At 40.3% G+C, this 22337-nt stretch overlaps 1 protein-coding gene across 2 annotated transcripts in view; it reads right to left on the bottom strand.

Annotated features, from left to right (window-relative positions):
• Positions 1-22337, bottom strand: part of ARHGAP6 (Rho GTPase activating protein 6) — a gene marked incomplete at both ends in the record, with an annotated part of 490865 nt that overhangs the window by 53748 nt on the left and 414780 nt on the right. For both annotated transcript variants that reach the window (XM_079727900.1, XM_079727901.1), the window contains one exon: positions 3082-3153. In XM_079727900.1, the coding sequence (XP_079584026.1) occupies positions 3082-3153 (72 nt within the window). The remainder of the gene's footprint in view (positions 1-3081; positions 3154-22337) is intronic.

The raw sequence follows: 22337 nt of genomic DNA on the forward strand, positions 1-22337 counted from the left end.
TCACATATATTAACCCATTTAGACAGTGAGGAACAATAAAACATGGCATGATATAATTTCAGCACAAAGAAAGGCGCTAGACCTGAACTATCACCAGAGTTTATGTTGATAAACATTTCATCATCTGAAAATATCCTATAGAGAGGGGACCTAGCTCTCAGACTTAGGCCACAGTAAAACCTATTTCCCTTGTGCTCTGATTAGGAACCACAATAATTGGCCCAAAGTAGCCATTTTAAAACCTTTCCCCAAGAGTGATTCTTTTTGACACAAGAAAGAATTTTTCTGAAGTTCTGAAAGTTTAAAAAATACTTTTTGGTTGCCAAGTAATTTAACTAAGAGAAATGAAGAACCTGGAACTATTCTGTATGAAAATAAGTTTTCTGAACCAGTATCAATCCTGAATTACTTTCTGTATGGAAATCAAAAGTCATATGGGCACTGCTTAAGTGGCAGGCGGGACACAGAAGTGTCACATGATCTGCTGTATATTATGTGAAGACAATTAAATAAAACAAAGGACATGCTTCATTCTGATTGAATCAATCAATATAGCAGCACATCAAACATTTAATGAATCGCTTTATTGGGAGAGCAAGTCGATTCTAAAAAGCTGCTCCTATTTATTTTTAGATGACCTAACCCAAGAAGTCATCTAGAATTTCCTGTTTTCCTTCTTTTACTCTTGGATTCAAATGATTGTCATTTTTCACATGTGCAGCTGTTATGAACCCCGATGCTAATATTCAAACGGAAGAAAACAATGTGAACTGATCACAATTATGCGAGACCTGCACACTGCCTCATCACACCCTGGTTCCCAAGACATCCGTGTACTGGATGTGTGGACACACACAGGACTTTATGTTCAGAAAAGGTGCCATGCAATTAAGCTTCACTTAAGCCTAGGACATTATCTTTTTAACTATCAAAGCTATATTTTTTAAAAAAACCCTCTTTTGCCACAAATCCTGCTATTTTTCTCCTTAGTTGGATGGGTGATGTGTTTTTTCTTTGGAGCCACCAGGACCTGCCTTCCTTTTCCCAGCCAGCACCCCTGTGCAACCTTACAGAACGCTGCCAAGTTTTCACTGAGCCTATATAATACATAAATGTGATTTGGTCTAAACAATGTATAATAGTCCAGTGCACAGTGGTTGATTACTTCCCCTGGCCCTTCTTGCCCTACCTTACTTCCTGCTGTTTTCTTACATAAGCAAGCACACATACATCTCCCTCTGTTGAGGGAATTCAAACATCTGCAAAAAATGTTCCTTGTGCTTAGTTTAGCCGGAATGGGCACTTCCGAAGAATCACCTCAAGTCTACATCACGAGTGTTCAGATCCTAGTACCATTATCTTCATCCTAGAATAAACAGCTTTAAAGATAACACATTACTAATATCAGTCTGAATGATCCCTTTAATAACTCTATAAACAATGAGAATTCTCACGAATTCTCTAAGCTCACAAGATAAAGATGGTCCATGGTCCAGGAATAGAATGAGTAAAAACTCTAGTTTAATAAAGCTACGCTGGCTACTAATGTTCCTCTAAAAAATAAGGGTAAGAACACATGAACCCATTAAACACAATACAATTTATCAGACAATGATAGGTAGCTGGACAAGAGTTAATGTCTTTTGCATTCATTACGCCAGCAGTAGATTCTCCTGTGGTAGAAGGTGCCCTGGGGAGTATACTGGTTAGTATGGACCAGAGTTCTCATCTTAGAAGGTGCACATTAGTAGTTTATAACATTACTCATGCTTAGTACCCCTACAGACCAACGGGATCAGATTTTCTGGGGTGGGGGTCTGGGCACTGGAATTTTTAAAGGTTTCAATAATTATTCTGCTATGTAGTCACAGGTAGGGATCACTGACATTTTCATGTCCTTTTCTTCAGTTTGAGGTAAACATTTGAAATGTCTGGAGATATTTTGGTTGGGGGCAGTGCTACTGGCATCTAGTGGTAGACAGCAGGGATGCTATTAAACATCTCAGACAATGTACAGGACAGCCTCCACAAAAAATAATTATCCAGTCTAAAATGTCAATAGTCCCAAGGTTGAGAAATCATGCTCTAAGGGAAGTAAAACATTGGCTTTCCATTCTTTAGAATTCTTTAATCCCTTTTTAGTCCAAGAACCAGATGTCATGACCCTTTAGGCACAGTTCAAGATATGGGTGTAGAGTCTCGGATCAACGGTGTGTCTCGGTCTTGTCTAATACTTACCACAATGCATTTATTTTTATACCTTCAGTTTCATTGCCTTTTATTACTTTTCAAGCAGAAATTCAATCATTAGATAAAAGAACTCCAAGGTGAGATATATGGCTTTCCTGACTCCTACACTCATTCCCTATGTCATATAAAATGGAAATACATTCATATGCCCACACCATTCAGCAGTCATTTCATATGAACCCATAGAAACAAGCCACAAAAAGACGTACTGGGTTAATGAGGCCCAGGTGCCCATTATGCAGGCTCAATGAATATTAGTTAAAAATGACCACAAATACCTCTGAAAGAGTGGCTAAACTATCGGTTTCCTAAATAGATATAGAAGGGGACAGTATGAAGAGAGTCAACAATTCCCAAAACACACAGGGCAAAAAAATAAGCGTGCTGTGATCTAACATTACAATGTTGAGAATGTCCCATCTTCAGTAGCCACGAGGGTGAGACTGTTTCTTTCCAGTAGTCATGGCGGGGGGATCCAAACTCTTTCTCATTCAACTAGCCCTGCCTAACTATCTGGATTTGCCAGACAGCTGGTTAGCGTTAGAGATGCTATCCATGGCTGCTCAACCTGGTTTTCCTTATGCAGTGCTGATTGGCTAGCATCATAATTGGAACCATAAGCTTGGCAGAAATCACATTTTGCTCAAACCAGTTGAACTCATCAGTTCAGTACAGGGCCAATCCAACAGCCTTCAATGACATTCCATCGTAGAAATCCAGTTTACATAATAGAGTTGAACCACATAAATCAATGCAATTCAAAAACCCCACCAAATTCAACCATTAGTCTCCATGGGAGATGCATTTGCTTTAGTTCATTCTGTCCTTTACCTCTGTCTTTGTTTTTCTCCTTCCCTAGTGAATCCAGTTTCTTTCTCAAAGATTTCTTTCGCTTTTGTCCATCTGTAAGTATTAAAAGAATGAAAAGTTGTAAAAAAAAAGCATATAACTGACATTTTACATTATGAATAACTACATTTGAGCAAAAGCATGACTTCTCACTTTACTCAGAATTTGGCATTTTAAACAGAGTACTGGCCCTGAAAATACATGAAAATCCTTGACTTGGATTGCACACAACCAGAATCTTGGTGTATGCCCTTAAATTGTGTTTCAATCATGGGAAGTACAGGAAACTTACCTCCTTCAGAAGTCATTTAGTTTTGACACTCAGATATGTTTGCTTTTTCTATTACATGAGTCTCTTCCTATTCTTCATGTTCACGCAAACCAATGTTATCTCAAATAAAATCTCCATGAGAGGGGAGCCGACAATACATATGGCTTTGACATTCATGAGCTAGCAGGCTGTAACTGGATAAGGAAATAAATTCGGGGTCCATAGAACTCAAACCTAATTATTGCTGCACCATTTACTTATTATGTGACTTTGGACAAGTCTCAGGGTCCTCATCTGTAAAATGGGAATTTTGTGGAGTTGTTGTGAGAATTAAATAAAATGATTCATATAAAGTATTTAATGGGGAGCCTGACACATTCCATAAATTCAGATCTACTTTCTTTTGGGGAGTTTCATAGTATTCCATAGTATGCCTATACCATAATTTAATAAACCATCCCCCCCACTGATGGACACTTGGGTTGTTTCTAATTTTTTACTAGAATAAGTAAGGCATTTATCCTCTTAGCATCTTGCACTGGCAACAAATGTACTTAACTGGTTAACTCACCAAATAATATAGAAACCTCTCATATCAGTAGCCAGCTGCAAATGAATTCCTAGGATATCATAAAATATTGGCAGTCATCATTGCAAGAATGTGTTTTGGAATAATGCAGCTGTCAGCTTAATGTGCGGGAAGTGCAAATCGGGAATCCACACAGCTACCAATCAGGAGGAATGCAGCCCATGCTGCAAGGAAACTTATGCTTAAAAGGGGGATTAAGAATTGTCTTTTTTCATAAGATATACTTAAAAGTGTAGTAAAGAAAGAGATTCAGCCCGGTAAAACTTAAAGGCAAGACTCTGATATCAGGAAAAGACAGACTAAGCATTCTTCAACAGAAATGAGCATTCCTGGGATCCTCATGGGGCTGCAGATGTTCCCAACGCCTCCTCTCTGAATTTTTGGAGGCAAAAGACATCACAGCATAATCACCAGGCACACTCAACCCCTCCTTCCTTTCAAAAAGAAATTTTTTTTTTTTTTTGCGGTACGCGGACCTCTCACCGTTGTGGCCTCTCCCGTTGCGGAGCACAAGCTCCAGACGCACAGGCTCAGCGGCCACGGCTCACGGGCCCAGCCGCTCCGCGGCATGTGGGATCTTCCTGGACCGGGGCACGAACCCGTGTCCCCTGCATCGGCAGGCGGACTCTCAACCACTGCGCCACCAGGGAAGCCCCAAAGAAATATTTTTAAAGTGATTCTCCTCCCATGAAATGGAAATAGTTCATAAGAGTCTTCACTCTTGCAGTCGTGAGATTTGTATAGATGAAAGTTATGTAAATCAGTTGTGATGTGGCAAAGAGCCGTCAATCTCTTTTATCATGTGTATGTTCTTATCTTCAGTGTCTAAACGATGATCTCACCATAGGGCCTTACATGGCTTGTTACATAGAGACAGACATTAAACATACTAACTGCACAAGATTCTAATCTGTTCTTCAGATAGGACTGACAGGTCTTTTACTTTGTAATACTTTGTTCATCACTAGTTCATATAACCAAATATATTTGACTATAGCAAGAGCATATTTCTTTTAAAAATTCTATCATTCCTTCATTTTAATATTTAGTTGACCCAGAAGAATAACTAAACCATATATTAAAGCTTCAGTGGGGGAGGGGAGACCATCAAGACGGTGGAGGAGTAAGACATGGAGATCAGTTCCCCCCCGCCACAGATACATCAGAAATACATCTACATGTGGAACAACTCCTACAGAACAGTGACTGAACGCTGGCAGAAGACCTCAGACTTCCCAAAAGGCAAGAAACTCCCCCACGTACCTGGCTGTGTGGCTGACATGGTCTTGGGGCTCCAGCCGGGTGTCAGGCCTGAGCCTCTGAGGTGGGAGAGCCGAATCCAGGACAGGTCTCAGCCACCAGAGACTTCCCGGGTCCACATAATATCAAATGGCGAAAGCTCTCCGAGATCTCCATCTCAACGCTAAGACCCAGCTCCACTCAATGACCAGCAAGCTCCAGTGCTGGACACCCTATGCCAAACAACTAGCAAGACAGGAACACAACCCCACCCATTAGCAGAGAGGCTGCCTAAAATCATAATAAGGTCACAGACACCTCAAAACACACCACCAGACATGGTCCTGCCCACCAGAAACCATAAAACAGGCACTAGTCCCCTGCACCAGGAAGCCTACACAACCAACTGAACCAGCCTTAGCCACTGGGGGGCAGACACCAAAAACAACGGGAACTACGAACCTGCAGCCTGTGAAAAGGAGATCCCAAACACAATAAGTTAAGCAAAATGAGAAGACAGAGAAACACACAGCAGATGAAGGAGCAAGGTAAAAACCCATCAGACCAAACAAATGAGGAGGAAATAGGCAGTCTACCTGAAAAAGAATTCAGAGTAATGATAGTAAAGATGATCCAAAATCTTGGAAATAGAATGGAGAAAATACAAGAAACATTTAACAAGGACCTAGAAGAACTAAAGAGCAAACAAACAATGACAAACAACACAATAAATGAAATTAAAAATTATCTAGAAGGAATCAATAGCAGAATAACTGAAGCAGAAGAACGGATAAGAGACCTGGAAGATAAAACAGTGGAAATAACTACCACAGCAGAATAAAGAAAAAAGAATGAAAAGAATTGAGGACAGCCTCAGAGACCTCTGGGACAACATTAAACATACCAACATTCGAATTATAGGGGCCCCAGAAGAAGAAGAGAAAAAGAAAGGGACTGAGAAAATATTTGAAGAGATTATAGTTGAAAACTTCCCTAATATGGAAAAGGAAATAGTCAATCAAGTCCAGGAAGCGCAGAGAGTCGAACACAAGGTAAATCCAAGGAGAAACACGCGAAGACACATATTAATCAAACTATCAGAAACTAAATACAAAGAAAAAATATCACAATCAGCAAGGGAAAAACAACAAATAACATACAAGGGAATCCCCATAATGTTAACAGCTGATCTTTCAGCAGAAACTCTGCAAGCCAGAAGGGAATGGCAGGACATATTTAAAGTGATGAAAGGGAAAAACCTACAACCAAGACTACTCTACCCAGCAAGGATCTCATTCAGATTTGGTGGAGAAATTAAAACCTTTACAGACAAGCAAAAGCTAAGAGAATTCAGCACCACCAAACCACCTTTACAAGAAATGCTAAAGGAACTTTTCTAGGCAGGAAACAAAAGAGAAGGAAAAGACCTACAATAACAAACCCCAAATAATTAAGAAAATGGTAATAGGAACATACATATCAATAACTACCTTAAATGCAAATGGTTTGAATGCTCCAACCAAAAGACATAGACTGGCTGAATGGATACACGAACAAGACCCGTATATACGCTGTCTATACAAGACCCACTTCAGACCTAGGAACACATACAGACTGAAAGTGAGGGGATGGAAAAAGATATTCCATGCAAATGGAAATCAAAAGAAAGCTGGAGTAGCAATTCTCATAACAGACAAAATAGACTTTAAAATAAAGACTATTACAAGAGACAAAGAAGGACACTACATAATGATCAAGGGATCAATCCAAGAAGAAGATATAACAATTGTAAATATTTATGCACCCGGGCTTCCCTGGTGGCGCAATGGTTGAGAGTCCGCCTGCCGATGCAGGGGACACGGGTTCGTGTCCTGGTCTGGGAGGATCCCACATGCCGCGGAGCGGCTAGGCCCGTGAGCCATGGCCGCTGAGCCTGAGCGTCCGGCGCAACAGGAGAGGCCACAACAGTGAGAGGCACGCGTACCGCAAAAAAAAAAAAAAAAAAAAAAAAAAATGTATGCACCCAACACAGGAGCACCTCAATACATAAGGCATATACTAACAGCCATAAAAGGGGAAATCAACAATAACACAATCATAGTACGGGACTTTAACACCCCACTTTCACCAATGGACAGGTCATCCAAAATGAAAATAAGGAAACACAAGCTTTAAATCATACATTAAACAAGATGAACTTAATTGATATTTATTGGACATTCCATCCCAAAACAACAGAATACACTTTCTTCTCAAGTGAATCATGGAACATTCTCCAGGATAGATCATATCTTGGGTCACAAATCAAGCCTTGGTAAATTCAAGAAAATTGAAATCATATCAAGTATCTTTTCCGACCACAAAGCTATAAGACTAGATATCAATTAGAGGAAAAAATCTGTAAAAAGTACAAACACATGGAAGCTCAACAATACACTACTAAATAACCAAGAGATCACTGAAGAAATCAAAGAGGAAATCAAAAAATACCTAGAAACAAATGACAATGAAAACATGACGACCCAAAACCTATGGGTTGCAGCAAAAGTAGTTCTAAGAGGGAAGTTTATAGCAATACAACCCTACCTCAAGAAACAAGAAACATCTCAAATAAACAACCTAACCTTACACCTAAAGCAATTAGAGAAAGAAGAACAAAAAATCCCCAAAGTTAGCAGAAGGAAAGAAATCATAAAGATCAGAGCAGAAATAAATGAAAAAGAAATGAAGGAAACAACAGCAAAGATCAATAAAACTAAAAGCTGGTTCTTTGAGAAGATAAACAAAATTGATAAACCATTAGCCAGACTCATCAAGAAAAAAAGGGAGAAGACTCAAATCAATAGAATTAGAAATGAAAAAGGAGAAGTAACAACTGACACTGCAGAAATACAAAGGATCATGAGGGATTACTACAGGCAACTCTATGACAATAAAATAGACAACCTGGAAGAAATGGACAAATTCTTAGAAAAGCACAACCTTCTGAGACTGAACCAGGAAGAAATAGAAAATATAAACAGACCAATCACAAGCACAGAAATTGAGACTGTGATTAAAAATCTTCCAACAAACAAAAGCCCAGGACCAGATGGCTTCACAGACAAATTCTATAAAACATTTAGAGAAGAGCTAACACCTATCCTTCTCAAACTCTTCCAAAATATAGCAGAGAGAGCAACACTCCCAAACTCATTCTACGAGGCCACCATCCCCCTGATACCAAAACCAGACAAAGATGTCACAAAGAAAGAAACTACAGGCCAATATCACTGATGAACATAGATGCAAAAATCCTCAACAAAATACTAGCAAACAGAATCCAACAGCACATTAAAACGATCATACACCATGATCAAGTGGGGTTTATCCCAGGAATGCAAGGATTCTTCAATATATGCGAATCAATCAATGTGATACACCATATTAACAAACTGAAGAAGAAAAACCATATGATCATGTCAATAGATACAGAAAAAGCTTTGGACAAAATTCAACACCCATTTATAATAAAAACCCTCCAGAAAGTAGGCTCAGAGGGAACTTTCCTCAACGTAATAAACGCCATATATGACGAACCCAACATCGTTCTCAATGGTGAAAAACTGAAACCATTTCCTCTAAGATCAGGAACAAGACAGGCTGCCCACTCTCACCACTGTTATTCAACATAGTTTTGGAAGTTTCAGCCACAGCAATCAGAGAAGAAAAAGAAATAAAAGGAATCCACATTGGAAAAGAAGAAGTAAAACTGTCACTGTTTGCAGATGATATGATACTAGACATAGAAAATCCTAAAGATGCTACCAGAAAACTACTAGAGCTAATCAATGAATTTGGTAAAGTAGCAGGATACAAAATTAATGCACAGAAATCTCTGGCATTCCTATACACTAATGATGAAAAATCTGAAAGAGAAATTAAGGAAACACTCCCATTTACCATTGCAACAAAAAGAATAAAATACCTTGGAAGAAAACTACCTAAGGAGACAAAAGACCTGTATGCAGAAAACTGTAAGACACTGATGAAAGAAATTAAAGTTAATACAAACAGATGGAGAGATATACCATGTTCTTGGATTGGAAGAATCAACATTGTGAAAATGACTCTACTACCCAAAGCAATCTACAGATTCAATGCAATCCCTATTAAACTACCACTGGCATTTTTCACAGAACTAGAACAAAAAATTTCACAATTTGTATGGAAACACAAAAGACCCCGAATAGCCAAAGCAATCTTGAGAAAGAAAAACAGAGCTGGAAGACTCATCCTCCCTGACTTCAGACTATACTACAAAGCTACAGTAATCAAGGCAGTATGGTACTGGCACAAAAACAGAAATAGAGATCAATGGAACAGGAAAGAAAGCCCAGAGAGAAACCCACACACATATGGTCACCTTATCTTTGACAAAGGAGGCAAGAATATACAATGGAGAAAAGACAGCCTCTTCAATAAGTGTTGCTGGGAAAACTGGACAGCTACATGTAAAAGAATGAAATTAGAACACTCCCTAACACCATACACAAAAATAAACTCAAAATGGATTAAAGACCTAAATGTTAACTATAAAACTCTTAGAGAAAAACATAAGCAGAACACTATGACATAAATCACAGCAAGATCCTTTTTGACCCACCTCCTAGAGAAATGGAAATAAAAACAAAAAGAGACAAATGGGACCTAATGAAACTTAAAAGCTTTTGCACAGCAAAGGAAACCATAAACAAGACGAAAAGACAACCCTCAGAATGGGAGAAAATATTTGCAAATGAAGCAACTGACAAAGGATTAATCTCCAAAATTTATAAGCAGCTCATGCAGCTCAATACCAAAAAAACAAACAACCCAATCCCAAAATGGGCAGACGACCTAAATAGACATTTCTCCAAAGAAGATATACAGATTGCCCACAAACACATGAAAGGATGCTCAACATCACTAATCATTAGAGAAATGCAAATCAAAACTACAATGAGGCATCACTTCACACCAGTCAGAATGGCCACCATCAAAAAATCTACAAACAATAAATGCTGGAGAGGGTGTGGAGAAAACGGAACCCTCTTGTACTGTTGGTGGGAATGTAAATTGATACAGCCACTATGGAGGTTCCTTAGAAAACTAAAAATAGAATTACCATATGACTCAGCATTCCCACTACTGGGCATATACCCTGAGAAAACCATAATTCAAAAAGACACATGAACCCCAGTGTTCATTGCAGCACTATTTACAATAGCCAGGACATGGAAGCAACCTAAGTGTCCATCGACAGATGAAGGGATAAAGAAGATGTGGCACATATATACAATGGAATATTTCTCAGCCATAAAAAGAAATGAAACTGAGTTATTTGTAGTGAGGTGGATGGACCTAGAGTCTGTCACACAGAGTGAAGTAAGTCAGAAAGAGAAAAACAAATACCGTATGCTAACACATATATATGGAATCTAAAAAGAAAAAAAAAAAGGTACTGAAGAACCCAGGGGCAGGACAGGAATAAAGATGCAGATGTAGATAATGTACTTGAGGACACGGGGAGGGGGAAGGGTAAGCTGGGACAAAGTGAGAGAGTGGCATGGACATATATACACTACCAAACGTAAAATAGATAGCTAGTGGGAAGCAGCCGCATAGCACAGGGAGATCAGCTTGGTGCTTCGTGACCACCTAGAATGGTGGGATAGGGAGGGTGGGAGGGAGACACAAGAGGGAGGAGATATGGTGATATATGTATATGTAGAGCTGATTCACTTTGTTATACAGCAGAAACCAATGCACCATTGTAAAGCACTTATATTCCAATAAAGATGTTAAAAATTTTTTTAATTAAAAAATAAAAACTGGAAAGAAAAAAAAAGCTTAAGGGATTTATTTTTCATAACCAGTGGACAGATCCTAAATTTCAAACAAGTTGTCAAAGAACCAGAATACATGTAGGATAGGAGACATTTTCTTTTCTTTTCTTTTTTTTTGCAGTACGCGGGCCTCTCACTGCTGTGGCCTCTCCCGTTGTGGAGCACAGGCTCCGGACGCGCAGGCTCAGTGGCCATGGCTCACGGGCCTAGCCGCTCCGCGGCATGTGGGATCTTCCCGGACTGGGATGCATCGGCAGGTGGACTCTCAACCACTGCGCCACCAGGGAAGCCAGGAGACATTTTCTTTTAAGATACAGTAGAACAATTTTTTTTTTTAACTAGAGGATGTATGATATATGTAGATGTGTATAAATATAAATGTACAGTGTAAGTATTAATGAGGAAGTCAACTCTCACATAACCAACAGCCAAGTTCAGATGTAGACTACAGCTAGTACCCGAGGAGCCCTCTGTATGCCTCCCTTCCTGTCACCCCTGGTAATCTCTGGACTGACTTTTGCAGTATCAATTATCTGCTTTCCTTTATAGTTTTACCATCTATATATGCATTTATAAAGAATATAATTCTGTTTTTATCACTTTCAAATTCATAGAGATGGAATCATACTGTAGGTATTCTTTCTTGCCTCATTTATTTCATTCATTAACACTTCCTAAAATACACCTTGTTGAGGCAGGTAGCTGTAGGTGATTGCTATTCAGTTTTTTCTTGAATGAATATACCACATTTAGTTTTCCCACTGAACTGTTGATGGAAATTTGAGTTGTTTCTAGCTTGGGACTATTAGGAACAATGTTTTTGTTCATGTCTTCTTATGTACAAAAATCTCTCTGAGACAGCAGTTCTTAAAGTGTGGTTCTAGCACTAGTAGCATCAGTGTTACTTGGGAACTCGTTAGAGATGGGGATTCTATGGTCCCACCCCAGACCTACTGAATCAGGAACTCTGGGGTTGGGGCCCATTGAGCCCTCCAGGGGATTCTGGTTCACACTAAAGTCTGAGAACCACTGTTCTTGGATATATATGTAGAAGCTGCACATCCAGGTCAGTGTGTATGTAATCCTAGGCTTTTAGGAGGTAACAATGAACTGTTTTCCAAGTAGTTTTCCTAATTTATATTCCCACCAGTATGAGAGTTTCCATAGTTCCACAAGGATACTATGTATTTCAAACTCCAGAACTCTAAACAATATCTTGAAGCTTCCTTATAGGAAAAATACGATCTTTGTGAATATTGGTCTATCATAAAAAAATGCTTAGCTATTTACAACAAATATTATACCTTTCACTTAATTAGATAGAGGTGAAAGTTATTAATAGGCAACTAGACAAAATGATGGATGATGTGCAATAATGTGTAAGGAGGCATTGCTTTAGCCATTTTCTCATTTGAAATCCTCAGGAAAAGAAAAAGAAAATAAATAAAATAAAATCCTCAGGAAAACTGACCAGAGCTGTGCCATAAAACTGGTCACTCCCCTTCTCCCCTGTGATCGACCAGTGGTTTGTTGATTGAGTCTCCAGTTTTTGAAGAATGTCTTTTGTTTCCATAGAGCGTAGACAACCTGCTCAAGAGACTGCCGTATTATGTGCTTGCAACCATACAGAACAGTTTATGTTCAGCCAGTTCCTCGGATGCCAGTAAGTGGGTTAAGGGCCATTCCATCTTTTAAAGAAATTCAAGCTTCCTAACTATCCACACTGCACAGCAATGTTTTTATAATGCAAACAGTGATGAGTGTACTTACTAACTGCTCTCAGAGTGGCCACTGTCTTATGGACTACAGAGACCTGGAGAGAAAGCTGGGGTCGCACGTCCTGATCAAAGGCATCTTGGAACAAGCCCTTGAGGATTGCCCTCCACGTGCCTGTGGGAGACCACATCCTAGATGGGCAAGCCCACAGACAGACACGACACAATAGCAGACGGCAAGACAGGAAGCCTTCCACATCCGAGTGACCACAAAGCAAAGGAATCATCGTTATGGAGTGTGGTTAATCTAGCCGTCTTGGGGGAGGCCAGTACCAAACAGGGTCTCCAGGAGGGCTGACAACAAGAAAACACGAGCTTGCTGCCCTAGGACAAGTCTTTTCACGGCCTCACTCGCTGTCAGCTAGTGTTCCAGTTTAAGGCTTGTTGGTTTCTCTACCTAGACGAGAAGCTCTCTGAGGGTAGCACCATGTCTCCGAGGCTTTTGTCTCCCTCCAAGTAAAGAGCACGGGGCAAGGCACGCCATGAGGAATTGTCAGCACTGTCCATGGCCAGAAGTCAAATGGAAGTTTGGGGCTGGTTCCAAAGAGAACCCAGGACCACTGAAGTACACAACTCCTAATTTTAATCAGATCAGATCAGATTCAGAGAATACAGGTTATTAAAAAGTATGTTCCATATTAAGTTGATTCTAGAGATAATAATGATAAAAAATATTGTCCAAAGAAAGACTTATTTTTGGTGATAGTTGGAAGAGTAAGGGTTACTTTGGGGGCATGGCTCTTGCCTGCAAGGGGGCAAGAAGAAGCCTCCTGGAATACTGGGAATGCTCCCTTCCTTGATCTGGTTGTCGGGTACATGGTCCATGCATATTAAAAACCCATTGAGTTGGGGCTTCCCTGGTGGCGCAGCGGTTGAGAGTCCACCTGCCGATGCAGGGGACGCGAGTTCGTGCCTTAGTCCGGGAAGATCCGACATGCCGCGGAGCGGCTGGGCCCGTGAGCCATGGCCGCTGAGCCTGCGTGTCCGGAGCCTGTGCTCCGCAACGGGAGAGGCCACAGCAGTGAGAGGCCTGCATACCGCAAAACAAACAAACAAACAAACAAAAAACCCATTGAGTCGTACGTCTGGACATTCATATTTATGTACATTACTATATATATGTTATTCCTCAGTAAAAATAACAAAAGACTTTGTCATTTTTACAGAATGGCACCAACATAAAAATTGCATTAACTGAATGGGGCTGAAAACTCAGCAAGAAAGTCCTGCAAAAGAAAGTTCTCCCGTCTCTAACTTTTCTAAATATCTGAACGCCCATGATCTCATCCAGCTACCACAACTTCCCTGTGACACAGGTATACAGGAACAATGAAGCACTAGTGGTTTTTGAGTATGTATCAATACTAGAAGCTTAGTATCTACGACCTTATTACATCCTCACAGCAGCTCTACAAAGCCCACACTATTGTATTTTGCTATTTTATAGATGAGGTTAGGAGAGGTTAAGTAACTTGTCCAAGTGCAGAAGTTGGTAAGTGGTAAGTTTAGAACTTGCACCCAGGACTAGCCAACATCCAACTGGTGCTCTTAACCTCTACCTGTGCTGTAGGGAAGAACATGTGGTGTCTACTTGAGGGAAGTGACGTTAAAGACCAGATATAGGGACCAACATGCCCAAGGTAATACAGAGTTAGAGAGGAAAGAGAAACGAACAATACTGAGCTCTAAATTTTCACCAGGATTCGCATGACTCATTTTTGCATATATGATATTATCTAATACACATCAACATACAATCCACTGAGGTAGCCTTTTGATTTATTCATTTTACAGTTGAGAAAAATAAAATCAGAGAACTAAAGCAAATTGTCCCCAAATCACAGGACTGGTAGGTGGTAGAGCTGGAATTCAAACCCAAATTGTGGCTCTTTCCAAAAAGCTTGGCTCTGTCTTGAGAGGGGTAGCTAGGAGGAGAACCCAGATACCTGTGACGAGGAGCTGAAAATCCTTTGTTTAAGGTCACTTTGCCTCTGCATCACGAGAGATGGTTCTGGAGGTGTTTGTAAAACAGTGCATGTTCATTCGTAAGGGTCATTTAGACTCCTCCCTCCCAGAAGCCTGGGCGATGGACAAGAATACGCTAAGCCTGGTTCCTTAGTGAAGCAGTCACAGAGAATGGGTGTAGACAGCTGAAATTCACAGGTGCACTTGGATATGGGACAGGGCATCAACATTTAAGCCCCTTTAAATCCCTTCAGTTGCAGAGTTCTGCAAAGATCACATTACTGGAAAGAAGAAGAAATTGCCTGTGCTGAGACACGAAATGAAGTCAAACAGAACTTACTAAGTGCAACTCTGGGGACAAAACCCTCTTCTGATGCCGCCATAGAGCTAGTCCAGTGGGTACGACATGACCACATCCAGCCCCCCACTGTTCAGGTGGTGTTTAGCCCACACAGTGATTGACTGATTGATTGATTTAACTGAAGTATAGTTGATTTACAATGTTGTGTTAGTTTCAAGTGTACAGCAAAGTCATTCAGTTATACGTATATATGTGTGTGTGTGTGTGTGTATATGTATAAATATATTCTTTTTCAGATTCTTTTCTCTTATAGGCTACTACAAAATATTGAGTATAGTTCCTTGTGCTATTCAGTAGGACCTTGTTGATTATTTTATATACAGTAGTGTGTGTATGTTAATCCCAAACTCCTAATTTACCTCTCCCCCCACCCCCATTTCCCCTTTGGTAACCATAAGTTTGTTTTCTATGTTTGTGGATCTATTTCTGTTTTGTAAATAAGTTCATTTGTATCAACTTTTAGATTCCACATAGAAGTGATGTCATATGATATTTGTCTTTTCCTGTCTGGCTTATTTCACTTAGTATGATCGTCTCTAAGCCACACAGTGATTTATAAAAACTTGAGCTCTAATGTGAAATCTTGGTAAGTTCACATACATATCTGGATTTCTAACCTCTTGAGAAAGGTGGGAGACCTGATAGCACTGGCTCCCACATTCCTCACACTCATCCCAGGCCAGCACAGACACCTAACCCTGGGCCACTTGCACACCTGGCAAGCCTTCGAGTCTGCAACTCCATCCTAGCCTAAAAGGAAGGTTCTAGCTTGTTTCCAATCTTCAAAAAAATTCCTGCTGAGAAAAGTTTGAAGGAATGCTTTTTGGCACCACCTGTCCTGCTTTTCCCAACCACAGCTGCCTTGCTATTTACTTGGACCAGAAAAACAGACTCAGAGAATGCAAACCAAAGGAATTCATAGGCGGTGAGGGGAGCTCAGTAACAAAGTGAGGAAAAAAAGATATAAAAGAAACACTTGGTGGCAGAATGGGAAGTGGCCCTTTAGAAACTGCATATAACTTATGCCACAGTTTCTCAGCCTTGGCACGAGTGACTCTTCTTTGTGAAGGGCTGTCCTGTGCATGGTGGGGTATTTAGCAGCATCCCTGCCTTGAACTGAATAGATGCCAGAGCACCCTTCCCTGTTGTGACGACCGATAATGCCTCTGGACACTGCCAAATGTCCTGCAGGGACAAAATCACTCTGGTTGGGAACCACTGGTCTGTGCATAACTCTACCTAGAGAACAGCTCTGGGCTCAAACCATGTGACATCTGAACTATAAAACATTCACATTTTCCCACTTGTCACAATACTCAATTTATACCCCATCTCAGTGTTTGTTTTAAAGAGAACAATATAAAAAATGTTTATGAATTGTTGAGCCTTTATATATAATGTTGAATTTTGGACACAGTAACAATTCCCTTCAATTTATAAAGAAATGTGAGTCTGCCTATAGCTATCTTTATACCAAATTCCTAACTACAGGGAGGGGAATATAGCAAGTTCCTTGAGTAAACAGCCTTCTATTTCTTTACATGAGTTCTTTTTCTACTTTGATGATGGTGATGATGGGGGGCAACACCAGATCGAGTCGTCTGGCACCTGATGGTGAACAGTTGTGTGAGTGGAGTGTCTTTAGCATTCAGGGAAGACTCAGTGGACACCATTTCTTCTTCTTCTTTCTGTTTTTTTACAGAGGACTAAACATGGTGAATGAAGAGACCTACTGGCCAGCCCTCCATTGGCCAGAAAAAGGATTCAGGAGGAATTTGCAGAAAGACAGTTTTGTCAACAAATGGAACTCTTCAGCAATGGAATGAGCTGCCTCACAAAAAAAGCACTGTTCACTGTGGCCTCTATCTTGGATGCTCTCTGTCTTGCATCCCTCACTCTGGTGGAAGCCATGGCATGAGAAGCCCTTTGCAAAGGGCTATGTGGTGAGGAACTGGAGTCTCCAGCCAGCAGTCACGTGAGTGAGATTGGACACTGATCCTCTGGCCCAGTCATGTTTTCAGATGATTGCAGCCCGGGCTCAGGTTGACGGCAACCTCATGAACCAGAACCTGAACCAGAACAACCAGGATAAGATAGTCCCAGAAACTGTGTGAGATAAGAAATGTTTGTTATTTTTTTAAAAAAAGATGCTCAGCTAAATGCATGTAGTATCCTGGATGGGACCCTGAAACAGAAAAAGGATGTTAGTGGGGAAACTGGTGAAATCTAAACAAAGGCTGTAGTTTGGTTGAGAGTAACATACCAATGTTGGTTTCTTAGGTGTGATAAGTGTACCAAGGTTATAAAAGATATTATCATTAGGGGAAACTGGGTGAGGGGCGTATGGGAACTCTGTATTATCTTGATAACTTTTCTGTAAATCTAAAATGATTCCAAAATACAAAATTTATTTTTTAAAAAGCCCTTTGTCCCAGGCACTGAATGTATTCAAACAAAGGTTGAAGACTCATTTGTCAAGCATGTGAGAAAGTGGAGGCTTGCAATGCTCACTGAAGAACTTCTGAAACACGGATTTGGGAGCTGAAATTTACGGTAAGAAGGTGACTCACATGCCAGAGTTTCTGACCTGGCTGAAACTATTGGAATAATCTTCCTATTCACATCTCCCAGATCTGAAAGAAAACATGTGTCTAGGCCAATATAAAGCATCCATTATATCTGCCATTCTGTGTAGCATGTTTTCTGGAAAGGGAGTGGACAGTTGAGAGGCTTGACCAGATTTGTTTTTGTGGCTCTGGTGATGTTTTCGTATGTGGCTGATTAGATTATCTTCAGATACCTCCTATTTCTTGGGTTCTCTAAATCCCTTTTCTGCTTAAGTTATCCAGACTTTGTACCCATCACTGGCATCCAAGAACACTGCTTAGCACAGAAATCTGTTTATTTTTCATGTTCTGACGCCTATCCTAATAAACCGAAATATAGTTTTTAAATTATATATATGAAAGTACATTAGGTGAGTCACACAATCTGTGGATGTCTTATAAAAGTGTTTACTAAAACTATTTAATTGTTTACCAAGACTAAAATTCATTCTTTAGTCTCATCTATATTCCCCTTTTGATGGCTCTCAAGCCAGAGACCTCCCCAAAATAAAGCAAGCAGAAGACTAAACCAGATATTTTATTTCTAGTTTGGAGCAGATTTGTCAAAGAAATAATAATATTATTTATGGCTCCTGGCACTTGAGGGCCATTCACTGGGCCCACACTCCAAGTCTAGTGCTTTCTAATAATTAATCTCATCAATGTAAGTTAACTTGGCCAAATAAATCAACATTGGAAAACACATAGGGACTGATGAGAGCTGGGCAACCAAAACCCCAGTCAAAATCATATCCTAGGGCTTCCCTGGTGTCGCAGTGGTTGAGAGTGCGCCTGCCGATGCAGCGAACACGGATTCGTGCCCCGGTCTGGGAGGCTCCCACATGCCGCGGAGCGGCTGGGCCCGTGAGCCATGGCCGCTGAGCCTGCGCGTTCGGAGCCTGTGCTCCGCAGCGGGAGAGGCCACAACAGTGAGAGGCCCGCGTACCGCAAAAAAAAAAAAAAAAAAAAAAAAAAAAAAAAAAAAAAAAAAAAAAAAAAATCATATCCCAGGAAAAGTCGGGCTGGACATTGGAGCCAGTTAATGCCATACCCATGCTCAGTGGAATGAATTCAAAATTACCTCTGCTACTCTGAGATGCCTGCTCCCTATTCAAAGTGCATCCCAAGAACAGGAAAGCAGAGCAGCCCTGACAGGAAGGAGTAGTAGTTGCCAGGAAAGTGGCTACATTTGCTTCTTGGCAGGAAATGTGGCAACAATCCCAGGATAGGGGAACCAATAGGACCAGTGCATTACTCTGGCCTACGAGTTAAACTGGGATTAACCCCAGAGATTTAGGACACGAGCCAAAGCAGGGCTCTCTCCTCTACTCTAAAACAAGTAATCTCTATTAAGGGATGATGTGCCACAGCACATAATGAATTCCTTGGCTTAGGAATATTATGTATACTACAATAGTTATCCATTTAAAGTGCATCTTCCCCCTAGAAAGCGGGCTCATCCTCCATAGATCGATCCATCCATGGCTCCATCTATCCCTCCATCCAACATTAAGGATGAGACAGAGCTAGGTGTTAGTTATGAACCCAGATGAACAAGCATTGTCTCTGCTTTTGAGAAACTCAGAGTTTAGCCCTAAAGACAGATACATGGAAACCTCATTAACACAACATGAAGAAATGCTTCAGTGGAGACGGTTACCAGGTGGTAGATCAGAAGCGAGAAGGCTGTCCTTGACTCTGCTTGAGAAGGCTAATGTTCAAGTTCAGTCTCTTAAAGGATGAAGTTACCCTTCTCAGGGGCCTTTGAATTTTGCTGGGGATTTCTCTCAATAAGTGACATGGTGACTGCTTAGTCTAGGAAATCCTTTCCTATCCTAAGCTCTTAATGTTTTATTCCTAGCAATCCAAACTTTTATCAAGCAAGCATTCTACTGGTGAAAAAAGATGAGAACATCACAAATTCAGGAGTGGATTGATAGTTTCTTTAGTGGGAACTAGGGCTTAAGAGAGTGAAAAATAAGAATCCTGGAAGAACACAATCTACATGGAAAAAGTGGAAAACAATGTACTCAAGCCCAAAGTGGTCCTGCCTCTCAGCCAACTTTGAATCTCACTATGTATCTTCCATGCTCTAGACTGTTGGTTATTTAATCAAATCTATAGGTCAAAATTTCCATTTATATATCACCTCATCCTTAGCAGTTTTTCCATTAACCTTGATTGAAATAGAAAGCAGGTAGAAACAGGGTGATTGAGTCATTCTTCTTGGTTTAAATCCCAATGAATCAAACACTGTTTCTTCATCCTGCTAGCACCTTGTGGATTAGATTTTTCAAAATCTGTTTCCAAAGTGTCTATGTTTCTTGGGGAAAGAAATATTTATGGTATTCTTAAGCAATGCAGATGCCTCTCCTTAGAGCCGAGGCTCCCCTAACTACTTGAGAAATGTAGTAATCCCCACAGTTTACATGTTGAAGTGGTGGTGAAATTATCAAAGCTGTGGTCAGAAAATAAGAACATTCTGTGAGTCTCTCACTGTTGTAAGAAAGTCAGCTCTTGGAGGTCACCATGCTTCCAGCTAAATTAAACACTAAGAAACCTTTCCCGTTTTCTGTAAATTATTTGGCAAGGTAATTAGTTCTGCAACTTTTTCTCCAGAGGAAAAAAAAAGACCTTGTAGATTCTTGAACCTCTAAACAAGTGTGTTTCTATTACAGAAAATCATTGAGATATTTGATTTGTTGAGCATGTTTCCTTATTCTATCAAAACGTGAGGTAGGGAAGTTGTTTGCATGGCTTGGATGCCATGGGCTTAAAAGCTCAACTATGGTTTTTCCTTAGCCAGGCATTCTTTGTAATCACTGCTTACTGTAATAACTGGTCGTGAAGAAATTATGCCCTAGAAGGATCTTTTCCTTTCTGTTGTTTTTGCCACTTTCAAGTGTTAGGAGTTAAAAAAAAAGCATCTCTTATCGTACATACCCTAAGTTGAAAACAGTATTTTTAACTTAGTCTATGGAGGTCTTGTATTTGCAGAGACAGAAGTTTCCAAATATCAGAGCAAGAAAAATGGCTTTTGGCAAACCACTTCCTTAAGTTATATTTATTTCCTGGAGCGTGAAGGAAAGAAAGCAGGTGGGAGAACAAAAAGACAGAAAGCACTCATCCCAAAGAAATGCCCTGGATTGTTAACTCAGGGAAATTAATTGCAATTTAGAGGAGTTTCATCATTACTCATTTTAAAGCCAAAGCCTGCAGGTCTAGTTGAAAAGGTAGAGTCAGACAAGGGTATTGACACATGGTGTGATTTTTGACCTGCCTAAGGGGCTAATGCTACCTACCTTCTTTTTGACAGATATCGTTTTATAATGAATAAGTAAGAAGGGAATCAATTATCTTTAAGAAATAGACTTTAAGCCTTGGAAACTCCTCAAAATTTCTGCTGGTTGCTGCCATGAAAACAGCTCTCATAGATTCAGTAACTGGACAGATGGTGCAATTGGATGAAAACTGTTAGGCTCCCCATCCTTTCCCATTCTTGTGTTTGGTTATTCTTTGAGCCATTTGAAACAATTCTTTATGATATAGAAATACCATAGAAATAAATGTGCTATGATTGGATTTTTAATCCTTTCCATTCAATTTCTTAACAATTTCCTGAGCAACAAAAGCAAAGCACTCTGTCAGACATTAATGCAAATCAATATACAAACAGTTTCCTCCCTGTTGCTTGTTTGCAATGGCAGAAAAGGACACTGCTATTATGTACACCAATGATTACTAATCTAAATCCATCTTTATTCTACTACACCCCCCACCAGCCAATTTTTTCTTTCCCTATTTTGTTAGGTGCTCACCCTCCATGTGGTCATGCACCCTGGGATGAGTCCTTACCCCAGGCTCAGGAAAGGAAACTTAAGTCAAGCTAGTTCTTGTGATCTCTTTCTGCTTGCTGTATTGATTTGGGCACTGGCGAGTGTTGCGATTCTAGGGATGGAGAAGGGAGGGAAGTCTGCCAGGAGGCAGCAGTGAAAATCCTTCTCTACTATTAAAAAGATACTTGCTGAAGAGTCACTGCTCTTCTCTGCCTCTTCATGCTGCCATAGAAGCAGTGATGCCGGTGGCTGCTGCAGTCATTTTGTGACAATGAGGGAAGCCAGCCAAAGAACAAAGTGACCCATGATTATGGCAGAGAAAAAAGGTGGAAGGCCACTGAATTTATGAGTCCTGGAACTAGCCTATCTGTGGGCTCCTAGTAAAGTAATATAATCAATTTCTTTGTTATATAAGTCACTTTTGGTTTGGTTTCCATCATTTGCAGCCAAAGCATCTTAACGATGCACAAGCCAAAACTCCAGTTGCGGGATGTGATTTTCCTACTTATATTTGCACCAGTCTTGTCATATAATGCTAGATAGCTCTAAGAAAGACATCCCTAGAAGATCTGAATTTGTGTGTGTTGGGTGGCATCTAAGATAAGGAAGGAGGGTAAGAGCAGGAAGATCAGATTACGAAGAACTGTAAATCTGTAAATAAGTAAAGTCCTTAAGGAGAAAGACAGTTAAATTCTCAGTTATTAAAGCAGATAGTAATAATAAAGCTAA

This window comes from Hyperoodon ampullatus, assembly GCF_949752795.1.
Source record: "Hyperoodon ampullatus genome assembly, chromosome: X".
In the NCBI taxonomy this organism is placed as follows: domain Eukaryota; kingdom Metazoa; phylum Chordata; class Mammalia; order Artiodactyla; family Ziphiidae; genus Hyperoodon; species Hyperoodon ampullatus.